At 43.3% G+C, this 26,909-nt stretch overlaps 1 protein-coding gene across 1 annotated transcript; it reads right to left on the reverse strand.

The window, feature by feature from the left end:
* Positions 1-23,245: 23,245 nt before the first annotated feature.
* Positions 23,246-24,745, reverse strand: GPR135 (G protein-coupled receptor 135). Its single transcript, XM_052646285.1, has one exon. It carries the CDS (start codon positions 24,743-24,745, stop codon positions 23,246-23,248), a length of 1,500 nt encoding a protein of 499 aa, XP_052502245.1.
* Between the last annotated feature and the right edge of the window lie 2,164 nt (positions 24,746-26,909).

A 26,909-nucleotide genomic window follows, 5' to 3' on the forward strand; every position in this document is an offset into this window, starting at 1 on the left:
GAGGTTCCTCAAAAAACTAAAAGTAGAGCTATCATGTGATCCTGCACACCCACTCCTGGGCATATATCCAAACAAAACTGTCATTCAAATTCAAAAAGATGCATTCACCCCAATATTCACTGCAGCACTATTTACAACAGCCAAGACATGGAAAGAACCTAAATGTCTATAGACAGATGAATGGATAAAGAAGGTATTGCACATGCATACAGTGGAATACTACTCAGCCATAAAAAAGAGTGAAATAATGTCTTTTGCAGCAACATGGATGAACCTAGAGATTACCAGAGTAAGTGAAGTCAGAAAGAGAATGACAAACACTAAAGACAAATATTAAAATCTGACACAAATGAACTTATCTATGAAACAGAAACAGACTCACAGACATAGAGAACAGGCTTGTGGTGGCCAAGGAAGAGGGTGGTAGGGGAGGGATGGACAGGGAGCTGGGGATCAGCAGATGCAAGTTATTACATATAGAATGGATAAACAACAAGGTCCTACCATGTAGTACAGGGAACTAGGTTCAACATCCTGTGATAAATCGTAATGGAAAAGAATATGAAAAAGAATGTTTATATATGTATATATATACATATGAATCACCTTGCTATATAGGAGAAAATCACAGTAAATCAACTATACTTCAATAAAATAATTTTTTTGAAGATATGCTAAGTGAAAAACCCAATCACCAAATAAAAACAACAAAACTCATGTTGTATGATTGCATAAAAATGGAATATCCATGATAGGCCAATCCACAGACAAAGGAGGTTAGTGGTTGCCAAAAGCTGGGAGAGAGACAGGAGGAGTGACTGCTAATGGGTGTGGGGTTTCTTTTTAAGGTGATGAAAAGTTCTAAAGTCAGCTAGTGATAATGGTTGCACAAGTTTATGAATATACCATAACCTGCTAAACTGTACAAAGAGTGAATCATATGGTGTATAAACAATATATCAAAGCTATTAAAGATGCTATAAAGCTTTTACAATGTTACTTTATTATTTACTATATCTCAGGCCTTGTTAATTTCAAAGTGGTTGTGAAATGCTTAAGTCATCTAACATAAAATCTTTCATTTAGAGAAATAAAGTTTCAACAACATTTTTAAGGAATTTTGAAACAAGTTTCAAAATTGGACAAATTAAACCAACTACTGAAAGCATCTGAGCCACCAGGGAAGCCAGGTGGCGCTAGTAGTAAAGAACCTGCCTGACAATGCGGGAGATGTGAGAGATCCTGGTTCTTCCCTGGGTCGGGAAGATCCCCTGGAGGAGGGCATGGCAACCCACTTCAGTGTTCCTGCCTGGACAATCCCATGGATGGAGGAGCCTTGCGGGCTACAGTCCACAGGGTTGCAAAGGGTCGGACAGGACTGAAGCAACTTAGCACAGCACACAGACTGCAAGTAGGAGGTTGAAAAGCATAACCTTAGGCCTAAAAATGTGTTTCGTGACTACAAAGCTTAGCTACAATTTTTGATAAATTAAAAAATTTGAAAAGTGAGATCATTATCATATTGGTGTTTATTAGTTTCAAATGTTATGAAAAGAACTAAAGCAGTTTATTTGATTTGACTGAACATATATTAATACTTATCAAAACACAACTTTAAAATAGCGATGTTTAGAGTGCGTTCCTAGTGATTTAGAACTAATTACCCAATATTGTTCTTTCGTTAAACCCTAACATTTGTTTTACTAAGGTTTGCTAAACTAGTTAAAGTCAACCATAGCATATTTCTAGCATATTTTTGATAAAAATCTGTCACAAACATACAGTTTTCCACAAATGTTTAAAATAGTTATTAGGGTCATTGCAGCACTCTTTACAACAGCCAAGACATGGAAACAACCTAAATATCCATTGACAGAGGAAGAAAGAAGATGTGGTACCATATTCATACAATGGAATATGACTCAGTCACAAAAAGTATAAGATGATGCCATTGGTAGCAACATGGATAGACCTAGAGATCATACTAAGTGAAGTATGATATTGCTGAATATGATATTGCTTATATGTGGAATCTAAAAAAAGTGATACAAACAAACATTTACAAGGTATAATTAGACCCACAAACATAGAACCAAACTCATTGTTTCCAGGAAAGTAAGGGGGATAAGTTAGCAGTTTGGATTAACATATACTCACTGCTATATATAAGATAAGTAATTAACAAGGACCTATTATATAACCCAGGGAACTATACTCAATATTTTTAATAGCCTATAAGGGAAAAGAATTTGAAATATATTATGTATATACACATATGTATAATTGAATCACTTTGTTGAACACCTTAAATTAACACAACATTGCCAACCATTTATACTTCAATAACAAATGAACAGCAAAAAAAATAACTCCAATATTTCATAAAGCCAATTGTTTGGGGTGGTCACAAGACTAGCAAATTCCATGAATATTAGTCAACTGTCTTACTTCTTTCATCGTAAGTTGAATTTTCTTAGAAGTAATATTGTTTGGTTTAACTTGATAACTGGACATTCAGTAAATGAGCAGATGGTGTTCTTGGCAAAAGATGACAAGCAGAGAAGTCAAATCCATAATAAGTGTCTATTCCAATAAGGAAAAACTCACAATGGAAAAGAAGTCCAAAATAAGAAAAATAGTTATTAGGGAAAGCTTACATCATATTTCTCAGGAAAGAAATTCGTTATGTAGGAAGTTTATTGTATCGTATAGTATGAGTACATTTTTATTTTCAGAAGTAAAAATTGTGAGGCATTAAGGAAGCAGGATGGATGAAAGAAGCTGAACTGTGATGAAATTTCAGGAATGGCCTCAGCAGAACCCACAGAAGCTTGAGAGCTGGGATGGTCCTTCAGAGCTGTCCCAAATTAAGGTAAGAAGCCTGGATTTTTGTACCCTTATATTGACCAGATGCTGGGAAAGACTGAAGGCAAAACAAGAAAGGGGTGTCAGAGGATGAGATGGTTAGACAGCATCACCGACTCAACAGGTATGAATTTGAGACATGACGGCATCACCGACTCAATAGACACTGCCAGGAGATAGTGCAGGACGGAGGAGCCTGGCGTGCTATAGCCCACCAGGTCGCAGAGTCGGGCACGACTTAGCACTGAACAACAAAACTGACCAGGAGTTGGATATAGGCTACCCCTGGGAGTGGGCATATTCTGGGTAAAACAATTCCTTTCATCTTGGGGAGGGATTAGTTATGAACCATCAATAGGTAACACATCTGCCAGCTAAAGAAATGAGTGATTTGGTCTGGAAGTGGGTATCTGGACATGGTGTCACAGCATCCACCACAGTTCACCCCCACCACGGAGTGGAATCAGTTGGTTTGTATAAAGCATTTGTTCCATAGGGGTACAGCTTCCACGTGATTCTGGTTGGTCTCTTTCCCTTGGGAAACTTATGGGATAAACATTAGTGGGATGATCCCACTATAGCAGTTGATCTCAGAGCTGCAGTGAATATTCAGCATCTTCTTCCTCTCAAACATCTCAAATCCCCCTCTCCCTCGGCTAGAACTTCTGCTAATCTAGATGGCTTACCTGCTCAGGTGACCTAGACTTTCATTACTGTGTAAGCGAAATCCCTGCTCACTATGCTTTCCTCAGAGCACTTACTCTTTACTGTGAAGTTAGGCAGGAGAATACTAAAAGATGCCCAGGGGACCAGGTGAAACAAAGTTTATTCTTTCCCTCTCTATTGTGTAACAGCAATGCTGCCTCCTGCTGGACTGGTGGCGTCTGCAATACAGTTGAAAAGCATAGCTAGGTTCATCAGTCAGGGAAGCCAGCACTTAAAAAGTCTCTGCACTTTCTCCATGAGTCTCATGTATGGCTGTTGGTGTTTCAAGGTACACTAAGCAGACAGGTGCTTTCAAATTGCAGTCTCCACATCTTTTCTACATAGTGTTAACAATCAGAATGCCAACATATTTTAAAAGTTCTCCAAAAACAGAGAATCTCTCCAGGAGCAACATCCTCTCTTTTCATGTCAGCTATTCTGTTTGAGGAGCAAGTCAGTCACATTAACTTTCTTCCAAAGGAGTAGCTTCCTTCTTAAACGGGCCAAGGAGGGAATTTCATTCCATGTGAACTATCTATCAGTTTCTGCATAATTAGGATGGATATTTATTCAGCCAGGTTCAGTTTGGTTCAGTCAGTCAGTCGTGTCTGACTCTTTGCGACCCCATGGACTGCAGCACGCCAGGCTTCCCTGTCCATCACCAATTGCCAGAGCTTACACAAACTCATGTCTATTGCATCAGTGATGCCATCCAACCATCTCATCCTCTGTTGTCCTCTTCTCCCCCGACCTTCAATCTTTCCCAGCATTAGGGTCTTTTCTAATGAGTCAGTTCTTCACATCAGGTGGCCAAAGTATTGGAGTTTCAGCTTCAGCATCAGTCCTTCCAATGAATATTCAGGACTGATTTCCTTTAGGATGGAGTGGTTGGATCTCCTTGCAGTCCAAGGGACTCTCAAGAGTCTTCTCCAGCACTACAGTTCAAAAGCATCAATTCTTCAGTGCTCAGCTTTCTTCACAGTCCAACTCTCACATCCATACATGACTACTGGAAAAACCATAGCTTTGACTAGATGGACCTTTGTTGGTAATGTCTCTGCTTTTTAATATGCTGTCTAGGTTGGTCATAGCTTTTCTTCCAAGGAGCAAGCATCTTTTGACATCATGGCTGCAGTCACCATCTGCAGTGATTTCAGAGCCCCCAAAAATAAAGTCTCTCACTCTCTCCATTGTTTCCCCATCTATTTGCCATGAAGTGGCGGGACTGGATGCCATGATCTTAGTTTTGTGAATGCTGAAATTTTAAGACAACTTTTCACCCTCCTCTTTCACTTTCATCAAGAGGCTCTTTAGTTCTTCTGAGGTTATTGATATTTCTCCTGGCGATCTTGATTCCAGCTTGTGCTTCATCCAGCCCAGCATTTCACATGATGTACTCTGCATAGAAGTTAAATAAGCAAGAGGCACCCTAAAATGCATTTTAAGATAGCCAGCATGGCATCTGTGTCCACCCATGTGCTTAGTCCCTCAGTCCTGTCTGACTCTGAGACCCCATGGACTGTAGCCGGCCAGGATCCTCTGTCCATGGGGCTTCTCCAGGCAAGAATACTGGAGTGGGTTGCCATGCCCTCCTCCAGGGTATCTTTCCAACCCAGGGATCAAACCCAGTCTCCCACATTGTAGGCGGATTCTTTACCACCTGAACCACCAGGGAAGCCCAAGAATGCAAGAGTGGGTAGCCTATCCCTTCTCCAGGGGATCTTCCTGACCCAGGAATTGAACTGGGGTCTCCTTCATTACAGGCTGATCCTTTACCACCTGAGCTACCATGAAAACCATACTGGTTGTTAAATATTTGTCTATCGCACCTACAGTTTGATCATTTAAAAGGTAAGTTGCAGATACAAAGTTCATCAGTGTTTTTGGCTCCAAAGCAAAGAACAATCTGGAATCTATAATATAGAACTTATGACAGCACTGACCTTAAGTTTACCTCTGTTATTGACTTAAACGCTTTGGTACACAAGCACTTGATTTCTTATTTATTTGATAGAGTGTTATCTGCTTCATGCTAAATCCAACACTATGTTTAATTTCAGGTTTTGTCTGACATCTATTCCAATTACTGATATAAAACAAAATCCACTCCTGACTGACTTTTTTTACTCTACATGTTGCAGATGACACCACCCTTATGGCAGAAAGTGAAGAGCTAAAAAGCCTCTTGATGAAAGTGAAAGAGGAGAACAAAAAAGTTGGCTTAAAGCTCAACATTCAGAAAACGAAGATCATGGCATCCGGTCCCATCACTTCATGGGAAATAGATGGGGAAACAGTAGAAACCGTGTCAGACTTTATTTTGGGGGGCTCCAAAATCACTGCAGATGGTGACTGCAGCCATGAAATTAAAAGACGCTTACTCCTTGGAAGAAAAGTTATGACCAACCTAGATAGTATATTCAAAAGCAGAGACATTACTTTGCCGACTAAGGTCGGTCTAGTCAAGGCTATGGTTTTTCCTGTGGTCACGTATGGATGTGAGAGTTGGACTGTGAAGAAGGCTGAGTGCCGAAGAATTGATGCTTTTGAACTGTGGTGTTGGAGAAGACTCTTGAGAGTCCCTTGGACTGCAAGGAGATCCAACCAGTCCATTCTGAAGGAGATCAGCCCTGGCATTTCTTTGGAAGGAATGATGCTAAAGCTGAAGCTCCAGTACTTTGGCCACCTCATGCGAAGAGTTGACTCATTGGAAAAGACTCTGATGTTGGGAGGAATTGGGGGCAGGAGGAGAAGGGGATGACCGAGGATGAGATGGCTGGATGGCATCACGGACTCGATGGACGTGAGTCTGAGAGAACTCCGGGAGTTGGTGATGGACAGGGAGGCTTGGCATGCTGCGGTTCATGGGGTCGCAAAGAGTCGGACACGACTGAACGACTGAAGTGAACTGAACCGTTGCTTAGGAAAATTTTTGCAAAGAGGCTGATTAACTAGCTTAACTGGGAACAAATACATTTTTTATCAGCTCTTTTAAAATATGTAGACATGCAGGAATACAAAAACATTACATCAACTAGGAAAGCAAAAAGAAAGTTAAATTGGAAAAAAAAATTTATGCAATCTTATGTCCTAATAGTCCAGAGTAAATTCATTTCTATTTACTTAGATTTATGAAAAAGACCCTGATGCTGGGAAAGATGAAAGGTAACAGGAGAAGGGGGTGGTAGAGGATGAGATGGTTAGATAGCATCACTGACTCAGTGGACATGAATTTGAGCAAACTCCAGCAAACAGTGGAGGACAGAGGAGTCTGTCACGGCTACAGTCCATGGGGTTGCAAAGAGTCAGACGCAACTGAGCAAAATGTACAACATGGATAAAGCTACGGGGGATGAGAGTAATAGAGTAAAACAGAATGAGCTAAGGATTTATTAGCAACCTACTTTAAACAGATTTTATGCTTCTCTCAACCTACACGCTCTGTAAGACAAAACAATTGTTTGTTCCCCTGCTTTCACCTGCCGTCTGTCTGAGAGTGTGCACATAGTAGGTGCTCAGTAAATATTTCAGACTAATATTTTTGTTGCTCATTTGACACCCTATAATTGCAGCCAACTTCTTTCTCTCTTTCTTTTTTCAAGAACTTGTTATCCCCTTCCCTCCCTTGTCAGGCCCCTCTTCTTTCTTCCCTTTATCTTCCTTTAGGAAGAGATTTCTTCCCTGCTACTTACCTTCTCCCTTCAAAGTATGTCACAGGAAGAAATTTAGGAGATACTCAGAGAATTTCAGTAAAAGACAATAGAACCTTTACACATGACCACATTTGCTATTCTACCTCTCATGTTTTACATTTTTATTCAGGAAGCCCTGAATTGACCCGACTTAAATATTTATTAATGTCTGGGAGTGGGGGATTAATGTCTGTTGTTCTCTTGTAGGTCTCACAAAATTAAGAGAAAGAATCCACAAACGAAAAGCATTCCCATCCAGCCCTTGTCTGATTGTGCATTACTTGTAAGAGAAACTGACAAATCCCAGTTCCCAGAGGGTCTGTATGGATAATCTGAGGTCAATCTGTTTTAGCCTTAAGACTGTAAGATTCCCTTTCCATTTCCAAAGAACTAAGAGAATTGCTTTCCTCTCAAGAGGTGGGTCTGCCTACAAGGTAAAAGCAATAGAAGCAAGCTTTAATGCAGTCTCCTATCCTTCCTGCTGGGACGACTGGAGGGGCTCCCCAGCCATGCAGGTTTACTCCATTCTAGTCAGGCTGCGTGTCCTCAACGAGGGAAGGGGTGGAGCTCATCAGGCAGCGTGAGCATCTCCAAGGAAACCAGGTTCCTCCAGGCGTACAGGGACATGCGTGAGTCTGTCAGTCCCTGACCACCTGGCTCAGGCTGCCCTGAGACATGGCCACGAGGTTAACCATATCATCAGAGGGGCCACGCACAGTCCTGGCCCTTAGGAAGAGAGGACGGATGTTCAGGAGCTGGTTGCCTGGGCACCCAGTCATCGTTTAACAAGTTATCACAGATGTCAATTTTACTCTTCAATTTCAAATATAATATTGATGCTGAAATTCAAACTGGAAAAAAAAAGTCAAGCTCCATCTGGCAGCAGAGAGCCTGATGAAGACGAGGGAGACGTGCTAACAGAGATAAACCACAGCTTTCAGAGCTCTCAGATGAGACAGTAGCCTCATTTCACATCATCCTGCCTCCCATACCTCATCCCTACCCACCCCCACTCCTGCTGGGGGTTCCAGTATTTCCAATTCTAGTTGTTGTTTAGCTGCCTATGTGATCCTGAATAAGTTGTTTCCTTGAATCTCAGTCTCTTCATCTGTGGAATGGGAATAGCAATATCTGGCCCACAGATACGAAATAAGCGATGTAAGCAGAGGACCCAGCAGAGGCTCTAGTAAATTCTAACTAAATCCAAAATCTCACTCTAAAGAATAAAGTCTTAGAAGACTAAAACTCCTAAATTAGAAGCCTCATTCTATTTTCCACATAAAGAAACCTGTCTCTCAGTTGCCCTGACACTTTATCAACACATATTATGAAATAAATGATTTAATAATTTATTAAATGATTTGAACATGCATAGCATTAGTCTTACTTATAAGTTCTTTTTTCAGAGAATTAGGAGGCAAAAAATGTTGCAACACTGTATAATGTTAAACCACACATCTAGTTTTAACATCCTATGTTGACACAGATATTAATTGTATAAATAATCATTTAGTCTGCATTTCTGATTAAATACACCAACTTTTTGGCCATTTAGAAATATTATTACCAATATTTTAAGAGATTACATCATCCAATAAGAAGTATTCACTGCTTCAGTTTTAAAGAGTGATATAATGCCACAGCCCTGTGTGCTACCAAGCAGGTAATAGTGTTGCCTTATAAAGGCAAAGAATTTTAGCCAAAGATTAATAAACTTTCTTACTTGACTTAGAAAGCCAAAGTTGAACCTGTGTGACAACTACTGGAGAAAATGTAATAACTGAAGCATAAGGAAATTGTTTTAAATTTTTATATAGTTTAAAAAAATAATTACCACCCTTTAACCTTCTCTATCCCACACTCAGTTTTACTCTATGCCCAGCTTAATTTAAATTATGGGTGTAATACATTAACATAACCAGGGCTTTTCTGGTGGCTCAGACAGTAAAGAATCGGCCTGCAATACAAAAGACCTGAGTTCAATCCCTGGGTTGGGAAGATCTGGAGAAGGGAATGGCTACTCACTCCAGTATTCTTGCCTGGAGAATTCCATGCCAGAGGATCCTGGCAGGCTACAGTCCATGCGGTTGCAAAGAGTTGGAAATAACTAACATTAACTAACACATGATCCATTTGCCTTAACTTTGCACTAACTTAAATAGCACTAAGATGCTACTGTATTTTTATGAGAACCAAATTGTGAACAAGAATGTTAAAGCACTTAAATGTACCACGTTGTGACACTTTTAAAATGGTTGATCCTTTCCCTTTTTGAGAATTGTACTTGATGATGGAGCCTCCTTGTGGGGAGTTAATAGTACTTCAGTCATTCAAATCACAGGTAAAATGTTGTCTTAGTTTTTTCCTCATTCACAGTGGGAGCACCTATAGTAGTGCTTGCAAGAATCTATGTATTTCTGGTGAGCCCCTGACATGCAGAGGTCAGCAGGCACTGAACGACTAACAGGGAATGGTGACCTCTGCTATCTCTCCTTTGGCTTGTCTATAGTCCTTGTAGCTAAAGGTAAAGCAGAGTTAACAAGGGTTAACAGCATTTTTTAAAAGTAAAACTGACTGTTAGATTCTTTGGCAAGAAAACAAGGTGACTGACAACTGTTGACTTTTAAACTGGACCACTTAGTGGGAACCCTGCCAATGCAGGAAACATGAGACATGGGTTCAGCCCCTGGGGTGGGAAGATCCCCTGAAGGAGGGCATGGCAACCCACTCCAGTATTCTTGCCTGGAGAATCCCATGGACAGAGGAGCCTGGCGGGCTACAAGTCCATAGGGTCGCAAAGAATCGGACACAACTTAGCAAACACACATGCTTTGAGGGAGAGGTTCGAGCCATCCGGATCAGCCAGCTCAACTTCGTGAACAAACGTGATTAACAACTGTCAGATTCTGGTGGCTTGTGCTTTCTTCACCAGTATACAGGGAGATTTAGCTGAAGGAGGAATATTCAGGGACAAGAGTGTTATGATAAAGATTTATCCTCTACTCTTTCACTCATGTGGAGAGGATAAACAGATAAGGATATAAAAAAATTATCTGAATCCAAGAGAGCAAATGCTAAAATAACTATGATTAAAAGGTAAGACTGACATACAGTTAAAAAAAAAACAACTGAGGAAAATTTAGTTGCACTACTCAGACACACAACTTAGAACTCCTGCTATGGTGTTATACTTTCAGGGGCTCAGGCCAGTAGGCCAGACCTCACTCAGAGGTACGGGGTAGAAAAGAAAGTACCTTCAGCCGACAGTCCCCAACACCCAAGTGTCCACTGCAGTGAAAAACAGGTGGAATAACTGGAATTAGCAAGCCAGAGTATAGCGAAAAAGGACGTGATATAGGGAGACAGAAGTCAGCACAGGGATTCATCCATAGATCTTTGTTATAGAACTGGGGTGTAAATATGTAGAAAAAAATTGCCATGAGCCCTAGGAGAGGGTGACTATGGTAAAACTGGAGATGAATGAATGCAGATATTTGAAATCACACTAGACTGGATGATGTTGGAGCTATAGGCAAACCAGAGATGGAGAGATTTCATGGAGCATATTGGGCATTCATTTAAGACAACAGAGAGACTATAACTTGCCAATGAAAATCAGGTCCCCAAATAAGAGTCATATCCTAGGACTAAGGCCACAACTAAAGAAGACTAGCTCAAACATTAAAAACCAAGTCTGAAAGGATCTAAAGGACCACTGATAATTTAAGTAAAATGTCCTTCAAAGGAAAACAAAGTTTTCATTGTTTACAATGTACTATCTCAATGTCAGACATATAATTTAAGATAACTAGACAAGGGGAAAAAAAAAGAGAGAGAAATACCAACCATAATTCAGGACATATTAAACCAAACTACACAGACTTTTGTATAGCCTAGCTGTTTGAAACAGCAGATAAGAACTTTAAAAAGCACCTATTATAAATATGATTCAGGACTTAAAAGGTGGACATAGTGAATGAACGTGTGCAGACTCTAAGAACTAAAAATTCTATTTATTGCTACAATTTATTGTTTCTATTTTAGAACTTTATATGGAGTCCTCTAGTATGTACTCTTTGATATCAGATTTTTTCTTTTGGCAAAATGTCAAGCATTCATCTATGTTATTGTGTGGCAAGTAGTTTATTAAAAAGTAAGCAGTGAAGTAGTCACATGCTTACAGCCAAATGCAGAATCAGGAACTACCATAGTGACAGGTGTAGACAGATACACTCGTGTTTTCTTCACAACTCATTACCTCAAGAAGTATAGCAAATTGTAATGAAACTTTTAAAACTGGTGAATACTGCTCAATAAAAATCTAAAATAAACATACACTTTTATATATAAAAAACTTTTTAGAATACATGAAACCATGTTTAAAAACTATTTCTATGAAGAGTGGATTAAAGTTATACAATTACACAATGATTCATAGATTTGTCAGCTATTTCAATGTTTGATAGAATATTTGATAATTATGTGGGATGTGGGATAACTCTTCCCAAGGCAGTATTCTTATGTTTTGCGGGACAGTTAGCATTCCTGGACACCGCTCAATAAGTGTTAGTGACATTGTGACACCCAAAATCCCCCCACCCAATTTCCAAAATGTCCCCTTAGAAATGGGTAATATTCCTAATAATAACAGCAATTCTATCTTTACACCATAGTCTTAAAACCATCAGATTAACACGCTTCTTTAAAATGTTGAAAAGACCAAGGTAAAAGACGAACCATAAATGAGGAGAAAATATTTGCAAAAGACATGATTAAGGACTATTATCCAAACACAAAGGACTTAAAAGTCAATAAGAAAAATGGATAACTCACTTTTTAAAAACTGGACCAAAGATCCGAACAGACACAAAGAAGATATCCAGATGGCAAATTAGCACGAGAAGACACTATTCATCACTGGTCATCAGGAAAAAGCAAGCTAAAACAATGAGATAAGCACATACCTGTGAGAAGGGTGATGACACCAAACACTGGCAAGGCTGCGGAGCAACAGGAACGCTCATCCATTGCTGGTGGGAATGCAAAATGATAGAGCCTTGTTGGAAGAGAGTTTGACAGGCTCTTACTAAACATACTCTCATCATACAATTCAGGATTCATGCTCCTTAGTATTTACCCAAATAAGCTGGAAAAATATGTGCACATAAAAAATTGCTCAGGGATGATTCGAGCAGCTTTCTTCCTTATGGCAGAATCACTCACCTAGAGCCAGACATCCTGGAATTTGAAGTCAAGTGGGCCTTAGGAAATATCACTATGAACAAAGCTAGTGGAGGTGATGGAATTCCAGTTGAGCTATTTCAAATCCTAAAAGATGATGCTGTGAAAGTGCTGCACTCAATATGCCAGCAAATTTGGAAAATTCAGCAGTGGCCACAGGACAAGATAATGTCAGTTTTCATTCCAATCCCAAAGAAAGGCAATGCCAAAGAATGCTCAGACTACCACACAATTGCACTCATCTCACATGCTAACAAAGTAATGCTCAAAATTCTCCAAGCCAGGTTTCAACGGTACATGAACCATGAACTTCCAAATGTTCAAGCTGAATTTAGAAAAGGCAGAGGAACCAGAGATCGAATTGCCAACATCGGCTGGATCATAGAAAAAACAAGAGAATTCCAGAAAAAAATCTACTTCTGCCTTATTGACTACGCCAAAGCTTGTGACTGTGTGGATCACAACAAACTGTGGGAAATTCTTAAAGAGATGGGACTACCAGACCATCTTACCTGCCTTCTGAGGAATCTATATGTAGGTCAAGAAGCAGTGGTTAGAACTGGACATGGAATAACAGACTGGTTCCAAACTGGGAAGGGAGTACATCATGGCTGTACATTGTCACCCTGCTTATTTAACTTATATGCAGAGTACATCATGCAAAATGCCAGGTTGGAGGAAGCACAGTCTGGAATAAAGATTTCTGGGAGAAATATTAATAACCTCAGATATGCAGATGACATCACCCTTATGGCAGAAAATGAAGAACTAAAGAGCCTCTTGATGCAAGTGAAAGAGCAGAGTGAAAAAGTTGGCTTAAAGCTCAACATTCAGAAAATGAAGATCATGGCATCCGGTCCCACCACTTCATGGCAAATAGATGGGGAAACAGTGGAAACAGTGGCAGACTTTATTTTAGGGGGCTCCAAAATCACTGCAGATGGTGACTGCAGCCATGAAATTAAAATGCTTGTTCCTTGGAAGAAAAGTTATGACCAACCTAGACAGCACATTAATAAGCAGAGACATTACTTTGCCAACAAAGGTCCATCTAGTCAAGGCTATGGTTTTTCCAGTTGTCATGTGTGGACTATAAAGAAAGCTGAGCACCGAAGAATTGATGATTTTGAACTGTGGTTTTGGAGAAGACTCTTGAGAGTCCCTTGGACTGCAACAAAGATCCAACCAGTCTATCCTAAAGGAAATCAATCCTGAATATTCATTGGAAGGACTGATGCTGAAGCTGAAACTCCAATATTTTGGCCACATGATGCAAAGAACTGACTCATTTGAAAAGACCTGATGCTGGGAAAGACTGAGGGCAGGAGGAGAAGGGGACGACAGAGGATGAGATGGTTGGATGTCCAGTTCTAACTGTTGCTTCCTGACCTGCATTAAGATTTCTCAAGAGACAGGTCAGTTCGGTTCAGTTCAGTCGCTCAGTCATGTCCGACTCTTTGCGACCCCGTGAATCGCAGCACACCAGGCCTCCCTGTCCATCACCATCTCCCCGAGTTCACTCAGACTCACATCCATCGAGTCCGTGATGCCATCCAGCCATCTCATCCTCGGTCGTCCCCTTCTCCTCCTGCCCTCAATCCCTCCCAACATCAGAGTCTTTTCCAATGAGTCAACTCTTCGCATGAGGTGGCCAAAGTACTGGAGTTTCAGCTTTAGCATCATTCCTTCCAAAGAAATCCCAGGGTTGATCTCTTTCAGAATGGACTGGTTGGGTCTCCTTGCAGTCCAAGGGACTCTCAAGAGTCTTCTCCAACACCACAGTTCAAACACATCAATTCTTCAGCACTCAGCCTTCTTCACAGTCCAACTCTCACATCCATACGTGACCACAGGAAAAACCATAGCCTTGACTAGGCGGATCTTAGTCGGCAAAGTAATGTCTCTGCTTTTGAATATACTATCTAGGTTGACCATAACTTTTCTTCCAAGGAGTAAGCGTCTTTTAATTTCATGGCTGCAGTCACCATCTGCAGTGATTCTGGAGCCCAAAAAAATAAAGTCTGACACTGTTTCCACTGTTTCCCCATCTATTTGCCATGGAGTGATGGGACCAGATGCCATAATCTTTGTTTTCTGAATGTTGAGCTTTAAGCCAACTTTTTCACTCTCCTCTTTCACTTTCATCAAGAGGCTTTTTAGTTCCTCTTCACTTTCTGCCGTAAGGGTGGTGTCATCTGCATATCTGAGGTGATTGATATTTCTCCTGGCAATCTTGATTCCAACTTGTGTTTCTTCCACTCCAGCGTTTCTCATGATGTACTCTGCATAGAAGTTAAATAAGCAGGGTGACAATATACAGCCTTGACGTACTCCTTTTCCTATTTGGAACCAGTCTGTTGTTCCATGTCCAGTTGTAACTGTTGCTTCCTGACCTGCATACAGATTTCTCAACAGGCAGGTTAGGTGGTCTGGTATTCCCATCTCTTGAAGAATTTTCCACAGTTTATTATGATCCACACAGTCAAAGGCTTTGGCATAGTCAATAAAATAGAAATAGATGTTTTTCTGGAACTCTCTTGCTTTTTCCATGATCCAGCGGATGTTGGCAATTTGATCTCTGGTTCCTCTGCCTTTTCGAAAACCAGCTTGAACATCTGGAAGTTCACAGTTCACGTATTGCTGAAGCCTGGCTTGGAGAATTTTGAGCATTACTTTACTAGCGTGTGAGATGAGTGCAATTGTGTGGTAGTTTGAGCATTCTTTGGCATTGCCTTTCTTTGGGATTGGAATGAAAACTGACATTATCTTGTCCTGTGGCCACTGCTGAATTTTCCAAATGTGCTGGCATATTGAGTGCAGCACTTTCACAGCATCATCTTTTAGGATTTGAAATAGCTCAACTGGAATTCCATCACCTCCACTAGCTTTGTTCATAGTGATGCTTCCTAAGGCCTACTTGACTTCACATTCCAGGATGTCTGGCTCTAGATGAGTGATCACACCATCGTGATTATCTGGGTCCTGAAGATCTTTTTTGTACAGTTCTTCTGTGTATTCTTCCCACCTCTTCTTAATATCTTCTGCTTCTGTTAGGTCCCTCCCATTTCTGTGGACACTAATGCAATACGGTTGTTCTTCTTTTAAGAAGGGGATAACTGGAGCACATGGGCTTCCCTGGTGGCTCAGCAGTAAAGAATCCACTTGCCAGTGCAGGAGACTAAGAGGCATGGGTTCAATCCCTGGGTTGGGAAGGTCCCCTGGAAAAGGATATGATAACATACTCCCATATCCTTGCCTGGGAAATTCCACGGATGGAGGAGCCTGGTGGGCTACAGTCCATGTATGCTAAGTCACTTCAGTTGTGGCTGACTCTTTGCAACTCTATGGACTAAGCCTGCCAGGGTCTTCTGTCCATGAGATTCTCCAGGCAAGAATACTGGGGTGGGTTGCCATGCCCTACTCCAGGGGATCTTTCCGACCCAGGAATCGAACCCCACATCTCTAAGTCTCCTGCATTAGCAGGTGGGTTCTTTACCACTAGCACCAGCTGGGAAGCCCTTGGAACAGTAATACCACCACTGTTAACACTACAAGATTTTTACATCTAGTCTTTTCCTGGGTGTGCGTTCATTAAAAAAGTAGGGTTACGCTGAGCATTCAGTTCTGAATTTTGCTTCACTTAAAATTATGAGGATTTTCCCAACTTATTAAATGTGTATAAAACAATTCATAATCACTATATTTCTTTCTATAAACATATCATTTTTTAACCAGTTATCATTGGGTGTTTTGGTTATTCTCAGTGATAACACAGTGAAAAAAATCTCTGGCCATATTTGTGAATATTTTTATAAATTGAGCAGGGGAATTGCTCAAATGACACATTTTTTACATATCTTTCCCCGATTCTCTCTGGCAAACTAGCTGACCTAAGGCTTAGTTTGTAATGCTCAAGAAGATACCAGGCCCCCAAATTTTGTTTACACAAAAATGCACTGTTTCTGAGAATGCTCTTAAACTTGAACTTCCTCACACTCTGTTTGAAGTAAAGTTGGTTCCTTAGCGAGAGCTTCAGGACTCTCTGCTCAAAGGCCTGTCCATACCACTGATCAGAACACTGACCACTGCTCTGAAGCTGAGGAAGAGTGGGTTACTTCTTTGGGGGTACCTGCCCCTGTAGGAGCAGGGCAGCTGTGGAGACAGTAGCCTCTAATCTTCTCCGCTTCCCAGTCTTTTCCAGCACAGAGCCTCTGCTCTACCAACAAGCTGGGTGAGGACAATCACGGGCCAATATTCCCAGCACGCTGCCCTGAGGCTAAGTACCACCCTGTGAATGGGACCAGCTGGACCAATCACTATGGCTGCAGCACTTGGGATTTAGTCTCTGCAACATGTACCTGGAAAGATGAGAAGTTCTTGTCACCTGCTCCTCCCAAGAAGCTAGCGCAGTGCTGGACTGGGAACTGGGGAAAGCGGGAGCCCGGGGGCTTGGCTGTACTCACCTGAAATGGAGTTTCTGTTGCAGTGAGCTGGGAGAAGGAGTGGGTTATAATTCAAGTTCTACCCACTGTTGCTGTTCTTACTGAGTTATAGTGGACTTTCTTGCATAAATGTTGCTTCATTTGCTACATGCTCTTGTTGCTGAACCAGGTTCATCTTGCCCAACTTACAGCAAGTGAAATGCTGAGACACTGAGTTGTGTAGCAAAGAGAAGGTTTATTCGCGTGGCTGTCAAGCGAGATGGATGAAGGAATCTGAAATCCGCCTCCCGAAAGGCAAGGGCGCGGGTGCTCATGGGATAAGGAATAAAGAAGCTGGGCAGTCTGAGGTGTGGGGAGAGTGGGAAAGGTCATTGGGAAAATGCGCAGTAACTGTCTGTAACTAAGACAGGTGTAACTAAGCTACAGGCATCTGCAGTTCAAACGTGTAGGTGCTTAGCATCATCTGAGGGTGGAGTTTTCAGCCATCTGACATCAAAAGGTTACAGAGAGGACACTGGAGCATGCCCAGTTGGAGGCCTGAGGGGTCCTATCCAGTCTTAATCAGCTCAGCTCAAACTAGATGCAGCTGACTGCAAGTTCCTAGTAAATAACTTGGGCCAACATCTTAGGCCATATGCTGCTTGGAGGACATGCAAGTCTTAAAATGAATTTAATTACTAAAGGCAGATGAAATGAATCTGACTAACCATTACCCATCGTTTTGCTCTTATGACAATCCAAAGGCTTCAAATGGTTGCTTTTTAAATAATTTTCACCAGCTGCACTTGTTTCACTGAAGAGCTGGTCACAGGACTCCACTGCCATTTCATAAGTAGAACCTCCAACATATACTTTATCATTTTGATTTATTAACCCAACGATACTAAAAAGTTTTGAGTCACAGGGCTCCTCAAAAATATTAAAAATCAATTAAAAAAAACCAGCCTGAGATAGCATTACAGGGGTTGTCACAGCCCTCTGTTGGTGCTGAGATGGAGTAATAATCTTTGTGTCCAAAGAAGGGCTCTAAATTTGGCTAAGTTGAGAGTTGCGTTCTCTCATATTCAGTTCAGTTCAGTCGCTCAGTCATGTTCGACTCTTTGCGACTCCCTGGACTGCAGCACGCCAGGCCTCCCTGTCCGTCACCAACTCCTGGAGTTTACTCAGACTCATGTCCACTGAGTTGGTGATGCCATCCAACCAAATCATCCTCTGTCATCCCTTCTCTTGCCCTCAATCTTTCCCAGCATCAGGGTCTTTTCCAACAAGTCAGTTCTTCCTATCAGGTGGCCAAAGTATTGGAGCTTCAGCTTCAGCATCAGTCCTTCCAATGAATATTCAGGACTGATTTCCTTTAGGATGGACTGGTTGGATCTTTGTTGCAGTCCAAGGGACTCTCAAGAGTCTTCTCCAAAACCATGGTTCAAAAGCATCAATTCTTCGGCGCTCAGCTTTCTTTATAGTCCAACTCTCACATCCATACACGACTACTGGAAAAACCATAGCTTTGACTAGACGGACCTTTGTTAATCTCTCAGATTGAGCAGGGAAAATTCACACAGCCTTCTATGGATGTGATCAGAGACACATAGATGGGTACTTCAGCGGATGCAATACAGATGGCCACTGAAGACTGACATTCACTGGGCCTTGGTGCTAGAAAATTCCATAGGGCCTGGGCTTATTTAAACCCATCTTAAGTTTCTGCCACCCGGCAGAATAGGGGATTTGGGAAAATTGAGTTGCATAAAACTGACTTTCTTGCACCGTGAACATTATGGACTATAGGATCTAGATCTGTAGAAGGGTAGGCAATTCTTTTGACAAGTTTAGTTGAAGGGCAGGAGCGGAGCGAGAGAAATGGGATGGATAAACTGGAGACGTTTTGTTTTTTCTTTTAAGTGAGAATGCTTAAGAACTCATGGGAAGGGTTTGGTTCAGCAGGAAAGGCTACCACAAAAGAATGCCACAAAAGGGAGCTGATTAACAGCATGAGGTTCCTGAGGCTGGTGAGGAGACCAGACTATTTACTGTTAGAAAGACAGAGCTGAGAACTGGTGCCAATTCAGTTTAGTGTGTTTCCTTTGATGGCTAAAATATGAAGGTATCTGTATCTGATGGCTTCTATTTTCTTCAAGACGTAGGACCAAAACTGATCTTCTAAAAAGAAAGAACTGGTTATAAGTTTGAGCAGAGAAAGTTTGAAGGGTCACTAAAGTGGGCAGAAAGAGTGCTGATGAGAAGAAATTCAGATTGCTGGGTAGGGTAGAAGGGTCAGGCAAGACTATGGGTTCTAGGTGCAGAGGGAACTAACCGATCTCTTAATTTTCTCAAGCTGTGCTCAGTCACCCTGGAGCGGGAATGGAGAAGGCCAATGACTGGGGTCATCCAGGAGTGGGGTTTATATGAGAAAATAACTGCTCAAAATCTCTCCATATATTTTTAAAACACACATCTTATATAGCCATTCCCCAAATTAAACAGATACTTTCTTTTAAATTTTATGATATTTCCCATTTCTTTGATAATTGTTTTTATCTGTACTGTGCTGTCTCTTCAGTTGGGTACAGTTCTTTGCAGCCCTATGAACTGTAGCCCACCAGGCTCCTGTGTCCGGGGAAGTCTCCAGGCAAGAATACTGGAATGGGTTGCCATGCTCTCCTCCAGGGGACTTTCCCAACTCAGGGATCGAACCCAAGTCTCTTATGTCTCCTACATTGACAGGCAGATTCTTTACCACTAGCGCCATCTGGGAAGTCCTGTTTTTACCCTCCTGGGCTCTTTCCCAGGTTTCCCATTATCTTTTACAAATTAGAGAAGCAGTACTGTTTAGTGGTTAAGATGAGACTTCTGGCACCTGTCTGCTAGGGACAAATCTAGCACTTACTTCCTGTGTGATCTTAGACAAAGCCTGTGCGTGCCTCAGTATTTTCATCTGCAAAATGGGTTGTGTGATAATAACAACACCCCTCCCCCACTTAGAAGGTTGTTTTGAGGATTAAATGAGCTAATGCCTGTACTATGCTAAGTATGACTTGTTATTGCAATTTAAATGAAATACTTGAGCTGGGAGCAGAATGAGATATGAAGAATTATAGTCTGGCCTTATGTCTAAGCAATATTTAATACATGCCAATATTGCAAAGCTTCTCTTTCTCCTTTTTCCACAGAGTCATGAGGAAAGGTCTAAGTCTTAAATATTCAGGTCATTCTTTCACATCTTTTATTCAAGGCACTAATTTTTTCTCCAAGTATTTACGACTGGACGAGATGGCTCTTGGACTTTATCGACATGTCTTTTGCTTCCAAATCCATCTCCTCTCTTTGATAACCACTTCTGAAAATGCTGCACCCTTTCTTTCTCACAGATAAACTAAAGAGTACTGATTATGGGCAATTTTTATAAAGCACAAAGTCCTCGATTAGGCTGTATGCCTTCTTAAGGCGGGTAATGTGATTTCTACCCTTTAGTTTCCTTAGCACTCCAGGAAGCTGTTCTACATGACATACAAAATAAAACCAGTGGATGGTGATGCTGATCATGGTGTTGCTGATGATGACAGGACCGCAACTTCTCTTCCTCAGTGGCTCCACTCATGGATCTTGTGGGGGCAATAGAGAATAGAGGAGGGAACACGGAGCTCTGAGGTTCAGGTCCTAGTTCTATCACTGACCAGTTGAATAACCTCAAATTTAAAAACAAACATAACACTGTAAATAGTCCAGGAACATATTAGCAATTTTCTCTCTCCATTCTTGCCCACCATTCCTCTTAGAACCACTAACAGAACAATTTCCTTCCCAAGCCATCCCCTTCCTAAAACTTCCTACGCCTGCCTACCAAGAGTTAGGGTGGGAATTCCTTCTCTGCTTACAGTCCTTCATGCCACCACCCTAGAGTGCCCAGTCTCATGGAATTTCCCCCCTCACTCATGAAGCAGGTTTATCTCATGTTATGTTTATTTTTAAATGCCTTCCTTCAATTCTTCCTGCTGCTGCTGCTGCTAAGTCGCTTCAGTCATGTCCAACTCTGTGTGACCCCATAGACGGCAGCCCACCAGGCTCCCCTGTCCCTGGGATTCTCCCGGCAAGAACACTGGAGTTGCCATTTCCTTCTCCAATGCATGAAAGTGAAAAGTGAAAGTGAAGTCACTCAGTTGTGTCCTACTCTTCGCGATACCATGGACTGCAGCCTACCAGGCTCCTCCAGATATGGAATTTTCCAGGCAAGAGTACTGGAGTGGGGTGCCATTGCCTTCTCTGATTCTTCTTCCTAGGCAATACCTTATTTTGCAACATGTTTGCTCCTTCCCCTAAGATTTTTCTTTTTCTGCTACTATTCACAGCTGTTGAATTTCAATTTCCTCATTGGAAGACTTTATCTTTTTCCTCTAAATACCAGACATGACTTCCATTTTCTCACAGTGTGAAAAATACATGACTGTTTTTTTTTTCTGCCTTTAACAGGATATACCTGTTAAACGTGAGTTCAGCTGCACTTACTGTTATAGTAAGTGCTAAAGAGGAGAGGTGATCTCATCTACTCTGTACTACACTTAGTGTGGGAAGATATATACAGATAATTCATAAACTTCTGGTTGCGTTATGCCTTGAGAAAGGGAAAAACATGAAAACATCTTTAGCTCTGACAAGAATTATATATTTCCATCTTTGATTACAAAATAATGACATATACCCATGTGTCACACACACAAAATTAAATACTAACAAAGATGTTTAAAGACTTTACAAGGGAAAAAAGATGGCCATTTCACATTAAAATCTTTTTAGGAAAGCTGGAGTTTCATATCTAGTTTAAAGTACTTATTCAATTAAGGCTGTGAAACACTGAAGAGGAGTAAGATGGAAGAAAGGGTGAAAACACAAAAAACATCTTTCAAAATTCTGAGCAAATGATTCTATGTACGGTGGCATTTACTAAGAGAAATTTCACCCATACAAATTCTGAATCGTGCTTTGAATTTTTTTAAAAAAAAGCATCTTTGTTTTGCACCTTTCTGAAGGTATTTCCAGTGTGATTCAGGTACCCCTCTGACTTTATGCTTAAGTTATGAATACTCTATTACATATAATAATCTCACAGCCATTCTCCTTTTGAATAAAGATCACATTATTTTAGATGTCATGTCTATAAAGGAACTGTTTTTTTTAAACAAACATACCCAAGCTTCCAAATGTAGGAGAACATGTCGATCTTCTTGGAGAGGCTTATGCTCATTCCAAGAATGCATCCACTTCTCAAAATGTTTTTTGAATTCCTCTTTGGAATCATTTTTGATTAGCTGAAAGCTACGTAGGATAGCTAAGCCGATAACTTCATAGAGTTCTCCTATTATGTATATATGCATTATTCACATGATTCAATCAACTTGACTTCAAGTTACATTTTTGGCTGCATACAAAAATCAAATTTACTTCAAATGCAAAGACTTTCTACTATGAAAATCATTTAAGAATGTGAAAACTTTCTGAGAGTGGCACCTCTAAATCATTAGAAACAAAAATAGCAGGTTAGAGTAAAGGTCAAAGTCTCAAAGCTTCCAAGGCAAATATTTTGGGGGAGGAGGGTTGATGCTGCACACTAATTTCTAAATATAATCTCAAAATACTTTAAAAATTAGCCACATTTCTTTATGTTCATACTTCTGTTTGCCCCGAAACGGTTGAATTTTATAGTAATAAACCACCTTCAAAATCCTAAAATGGTTTTAAATGGGATATGAATTTAAAATTTCCTACAAAGATTATGGGGTGGGGGTGGGAAGGAAATGCACCAAAGTGTGTAAAGCCAGATAAAATTTTCTACTCCTAACTTAAGCACCCTAGGCATGTGTCAGAGGTGCAGGTTCTAGAAATCTGAAGTTCCGTTGAATGCTGGTGATTTAGAGGGGCCTTCAAGCAGTCTTAAAGTCTTCATTCTTTCCTGGAACTCTATGTATTATGAATACCAGTCGCAGTGAGTTTTTTGGTTTGTTTCACAGTGTGATTCCTGTAATACGAGCTTTTCAGTAATTGTGAATTTTATTTTTGTCATTTTGGGCACTGACAGTTCACAATGCTTGGTTGTGCAGTGTAAGATCGTTTTAATTTTTGCATTTTACATTCCTTTTGGCACTTCTGAAGGAAAGGACATTGTCTTGTTATGTTGTTTGGAGGGAAGGGGTAAGCCTTCCCCTCTTTTTTTTTAAACGTTTGGCTTTATGAAATGCACGATTCTCCCCGTTAGTTAATCGAAGTGGGTGGAAATCTGCCTTCATAAGCTGTGCATCCCAACCCTCCTTAGAGGCTGGTATCCCCGGATTCAGATTGTTTAGCCGCTGCTGTCACAGGATCTGGTGGTCCCTCCCGGCAGAAAAGCACAACTGGATTTTTGCGAGCCCACATGGCCATATCCCCTGCCACCCCGCTGGTCGGGTTGGAAGAGGACATCGTGCTCCAGGCCCCCAGGCGGTTGGTGTATCGGTTTCGAAGGGGATTGAGGCTTCCAGCCTGCAGAGCCCGGCCCTGGTTGGGCAGGAGAGCGTCCACGTTCCTAGTCCTGTAACCCTCTTCCCGGTTGCGCCCTAGGAGCATCGAAATGTTGGGGTTGCGAACCGCATAGATGACAGGGTTGATGGCCCCGTTGGCCCAGGTCAGCCAGACGGCCACCACGTTGAGGAGGGAGGGAGACTGCGCGGCCTGGGCCCGCCGGGTGGCGGCCAGCAGCACCAAGAAGCAGTAGGGCCCCCAGCAGCAGATGACGGACACGATCATGATGAGCACGGTGGTGGCCGTGCGCACGTCGCTGAAGAAGCGCAGCACGCGCGCATAGGTGGTCAGGGGCCGCACGCGCACGTCCGACAGGCGCACGGTCTTGCAGATGTGGTAGTGGCAGAAGCACATGAGTAGGAAGGGCAACAGGTAACAGGCCACCACCAACCCCACGCTGTAGGCCGCGCCCAGCTGCGCGGGGTCCGGAGACGTCCGGTAAAGGCAGCGGTGGAAGCTCTGCGCCGCCGCCGGGGCCTCCCGGGGCGCGAGGAGCAGCTCCCAGGGCAAGGAGAAGCCCAGAGCCGCCAGCCAGGCGCCGGCCAGCAGCTGCAGCGCCCGGCGGCGCCCGATCTTCTCCCGCGGCGGCCGCACGATGGCGCAGTAGCGGTCCAGAGAGATGAGGGCCATGCTGAGCGTGGACACGATGCCGAAGCACGAGCTGAAGAAGCGGCTGGCCGCGCAGAAGCCGCTCCAGGGCCCCGCGGCGGCGGCGGAGGCGGCGGCGGCGGGCGCCGGGCCCCCCGGCGGCGTGAAGAGGTCCAGGAAGGCGGCGGGCAGGCAGAGCAGCGCCGTGAGCAGATCCGACAGGGACAAGGACAGGATGAAGGCGTTGGTGACAGTGCGGAGCTGCCGGTGCTTCACGATGGCCCCCATCACCGCGCAGTTGCCCAGGCTAGACAGCAGGAAGATGAGCAGGAGGACCAGCGCCTGGGCCGCCACCGCCGCCCCGTGCGACAGCAGCGGCGCCGCCTCGGGGCCCGGCGGCGGCCTCCCCGCCGCCCCCGCCGCCCCGCGCCCGCCGAGGCCGCCGCCAGCCGCGGCGCCAGTGCTGTCGGCCCCGCTCACGTCGCTCCGGTTCCCCAGCGCCGCGGCCGCCGCGGTGCTGAAGGAAAGCACGGCCGCCGCCGTCGCCGCGGAGGAAGTCCCGCCAGGCGTGCCGGCCGGGGAGGGGGCGCCGGGGTGTGGGCTGCCCGATAAGGCCGTGCTCACTGGCGGGCGGACCGGCGGCGGCGGCGGCTGCTCCTCCATGGGGCCCCGCGGCGGCCGCAGGTCTGCTCATCCCGCACCCGCCGAGGAGGCCGCAAGCCCGAGGTGGCTCGGGGCCGGGCCGAGAGGCCTCTGCCGGGGGTCGCGCTCGGCCGGAGGGGTGACCGTCCCCCGAGACTCTCGGAGCCTTTGACGTGCGTTCCAGGCGTTGTCAAGGGAACCGCGTGTTTACGCAGGAGCGCGGGGCGGGCCGTGGGCCGAGAACCCTTGGAAAAGCATGTCCAGGACATTACTTCTCCCTAAGGTTTCGCGGCCAGGGTGGGTAGGCTTCAGAAAGTGCCAGGTGGAGCTCCTGGGGACAACTGCCGGCCAGATTAAAACGGGAGTGGCCCTCATATAGATGGCCAAATTCAATAGGGGTTCACTCTCACACTCTCTGGTTCCATATACATGTTCTACAGAGAGGTAGGGAGGGGAGAGGGGGTGGTTGCTTCCTGTGGGTGCTTCTGACATCTACAAGTAGGAAAGGAATCTAGAACCTGAAGTGGAAAAGTCTAAATTCGGAAATCTTAGGAGGGAGCATGAAAACAGGAGGGAGCAGGACTTAAACCAGGTATTCTCAAACATGAGCAGGCAAGAGTCACCTACAGCAGGGGTCTCCAACCCCCAGGCAACAGACCAGTAGAGGTCCCTGGCCTGTTCGAACCAGACTGCACAGCAGGAGGTGAGCAGGGGGTGACAGCTAAACCATGCCTCACCCAGCTCTGTCTGTGAGAAAATTGTCTTCCAGGAAACCAGTCCCTGGTGCCAAAAAGGTTGGGGACTGCTGACTTGGAAGGCTTGTTAAAACACAAGTGACTGGGTCCAACTTCAGGGGTTCAGATTCAATAGGTATGGGGTCCTGTCTGAAAATTTGCATTTCTGACAAGTTACTGGGTATATGATATTGCTGGTCCAAGGACCAGGCTTTGAGAACCACTGATGTAGTAAGCTTATTAAAATGCAGTCACTGGCTGACTCCCAGGATTACTGAGGATGGGCCCAGGAATCTAAATCCTCAATGTGATTCTGATACAGGTGCTCTGAGGAGCTAGGATACGGATCCTGGAGAAGGGATGTCACCTTGTTTTCAAGGGCCTGGCCCTCAGGACTGTGACTGTCTCACGTGCATCAGGGAAGAGGGGAGAGTCACTGCTTCCTTGCCCTGCTTTCAGTCTTTGTCAGTTCTCTGGAAGGTGGTATGTTTTGAGTTTAAGGTGCTGGAGTCACCACAGATGCAGCTCCAGGTACCTGGCAGGAAGATTTCAGGAACAGGAAGGGTCTGCCTGCTCAGGGAAGCTTGCATCTCAAGTTTCTGGGCATGGCATCGTTCGGGGGAAAGTGTAATTTATAAACCCTTAGGTTCTCTAAAGCAGTGGTCTGCAAAGTGTGGACCCTGGACCAGCAGCATTGGCATGACCTGGGAACTTGTTAGAAATGCAGATTCTCAGGCCCTACCACAAATCTCCTGAATCTGCGACTCTGCAGATGGAGCCCAGCTACCAGCCCTGCAAGTGATTCTGATGCAAGTTTGAGAAACACTGATCTAAAGAATGATTAGTATACTTTCAGGTCTCAGTATCAACAATATTAGTGTTTTGGGTGCTCATTTGGGTGGGGAAAAATATTCTACTGGAAATTTACAGTATAAATAAAGTTCATTTAAGGTGATAAAAGGGCTTCTCTGGTGGCTCCAATGTTAAAGAATCTGCCTGCAATGCGGTAGACTTGGGTTTGATCCCTGAGTCGGGAAGATCCTCTGGAGGAGGACATGGCAACCAACTCCAGTATTCTTGCCTGGAGAATCCCCACGGACAGAGAGGCCTGACAGGCTACAGCCCACGGGATCACAAAGAACTGGACACAACTGAGCAACTAAACACAGCACAGCAGGGTGGTAAAATAAGACTCGCTGTCTTGGTCTCAGCATTACTGACATTTTGAGCCAGATAATTCTTTCTTGTGGAGGCTACCCTATGCATTGTAGGATGTTTAACAGTATTCCTAGTCGCTACCCATGAGATGGCAGTAGTGACAAGTAAAAATGTCTTGAGACATTGCAAAATGTTGAGGAAGAGGGTGAGAGGGGGGCCAACCTCAGCTGAAAACCACTAAGACAAAAACATATAATAGATTACTTTTGTTTTCTTTTGAAAACCTCTGTACT

Source organism: Budorcas taxicolor, chromosome 10, assembly GCF_023091745.1.
Source record: "Budorcas taxicolor isolate Tak-1 chromosome 10, Takin1.1, whole genome shotgun sequence".
In the NCBI taxonomy this organism is placed as follows: Eukaryota; Metazoa; Chordata; class Mammalia; order Artiodactyla; family Bovidae; genus Budorcas; species Budorcas taxicolor.

Coding starts and splice junctions, on each gene's coding strand:
- GPR135 (XM_052646285.1), bottom strand. CDS start 24,745: ATGGAGGAGCAGCCGCCGCCGCCGCCGGTCCGCCCGCCAGTGAGCACG.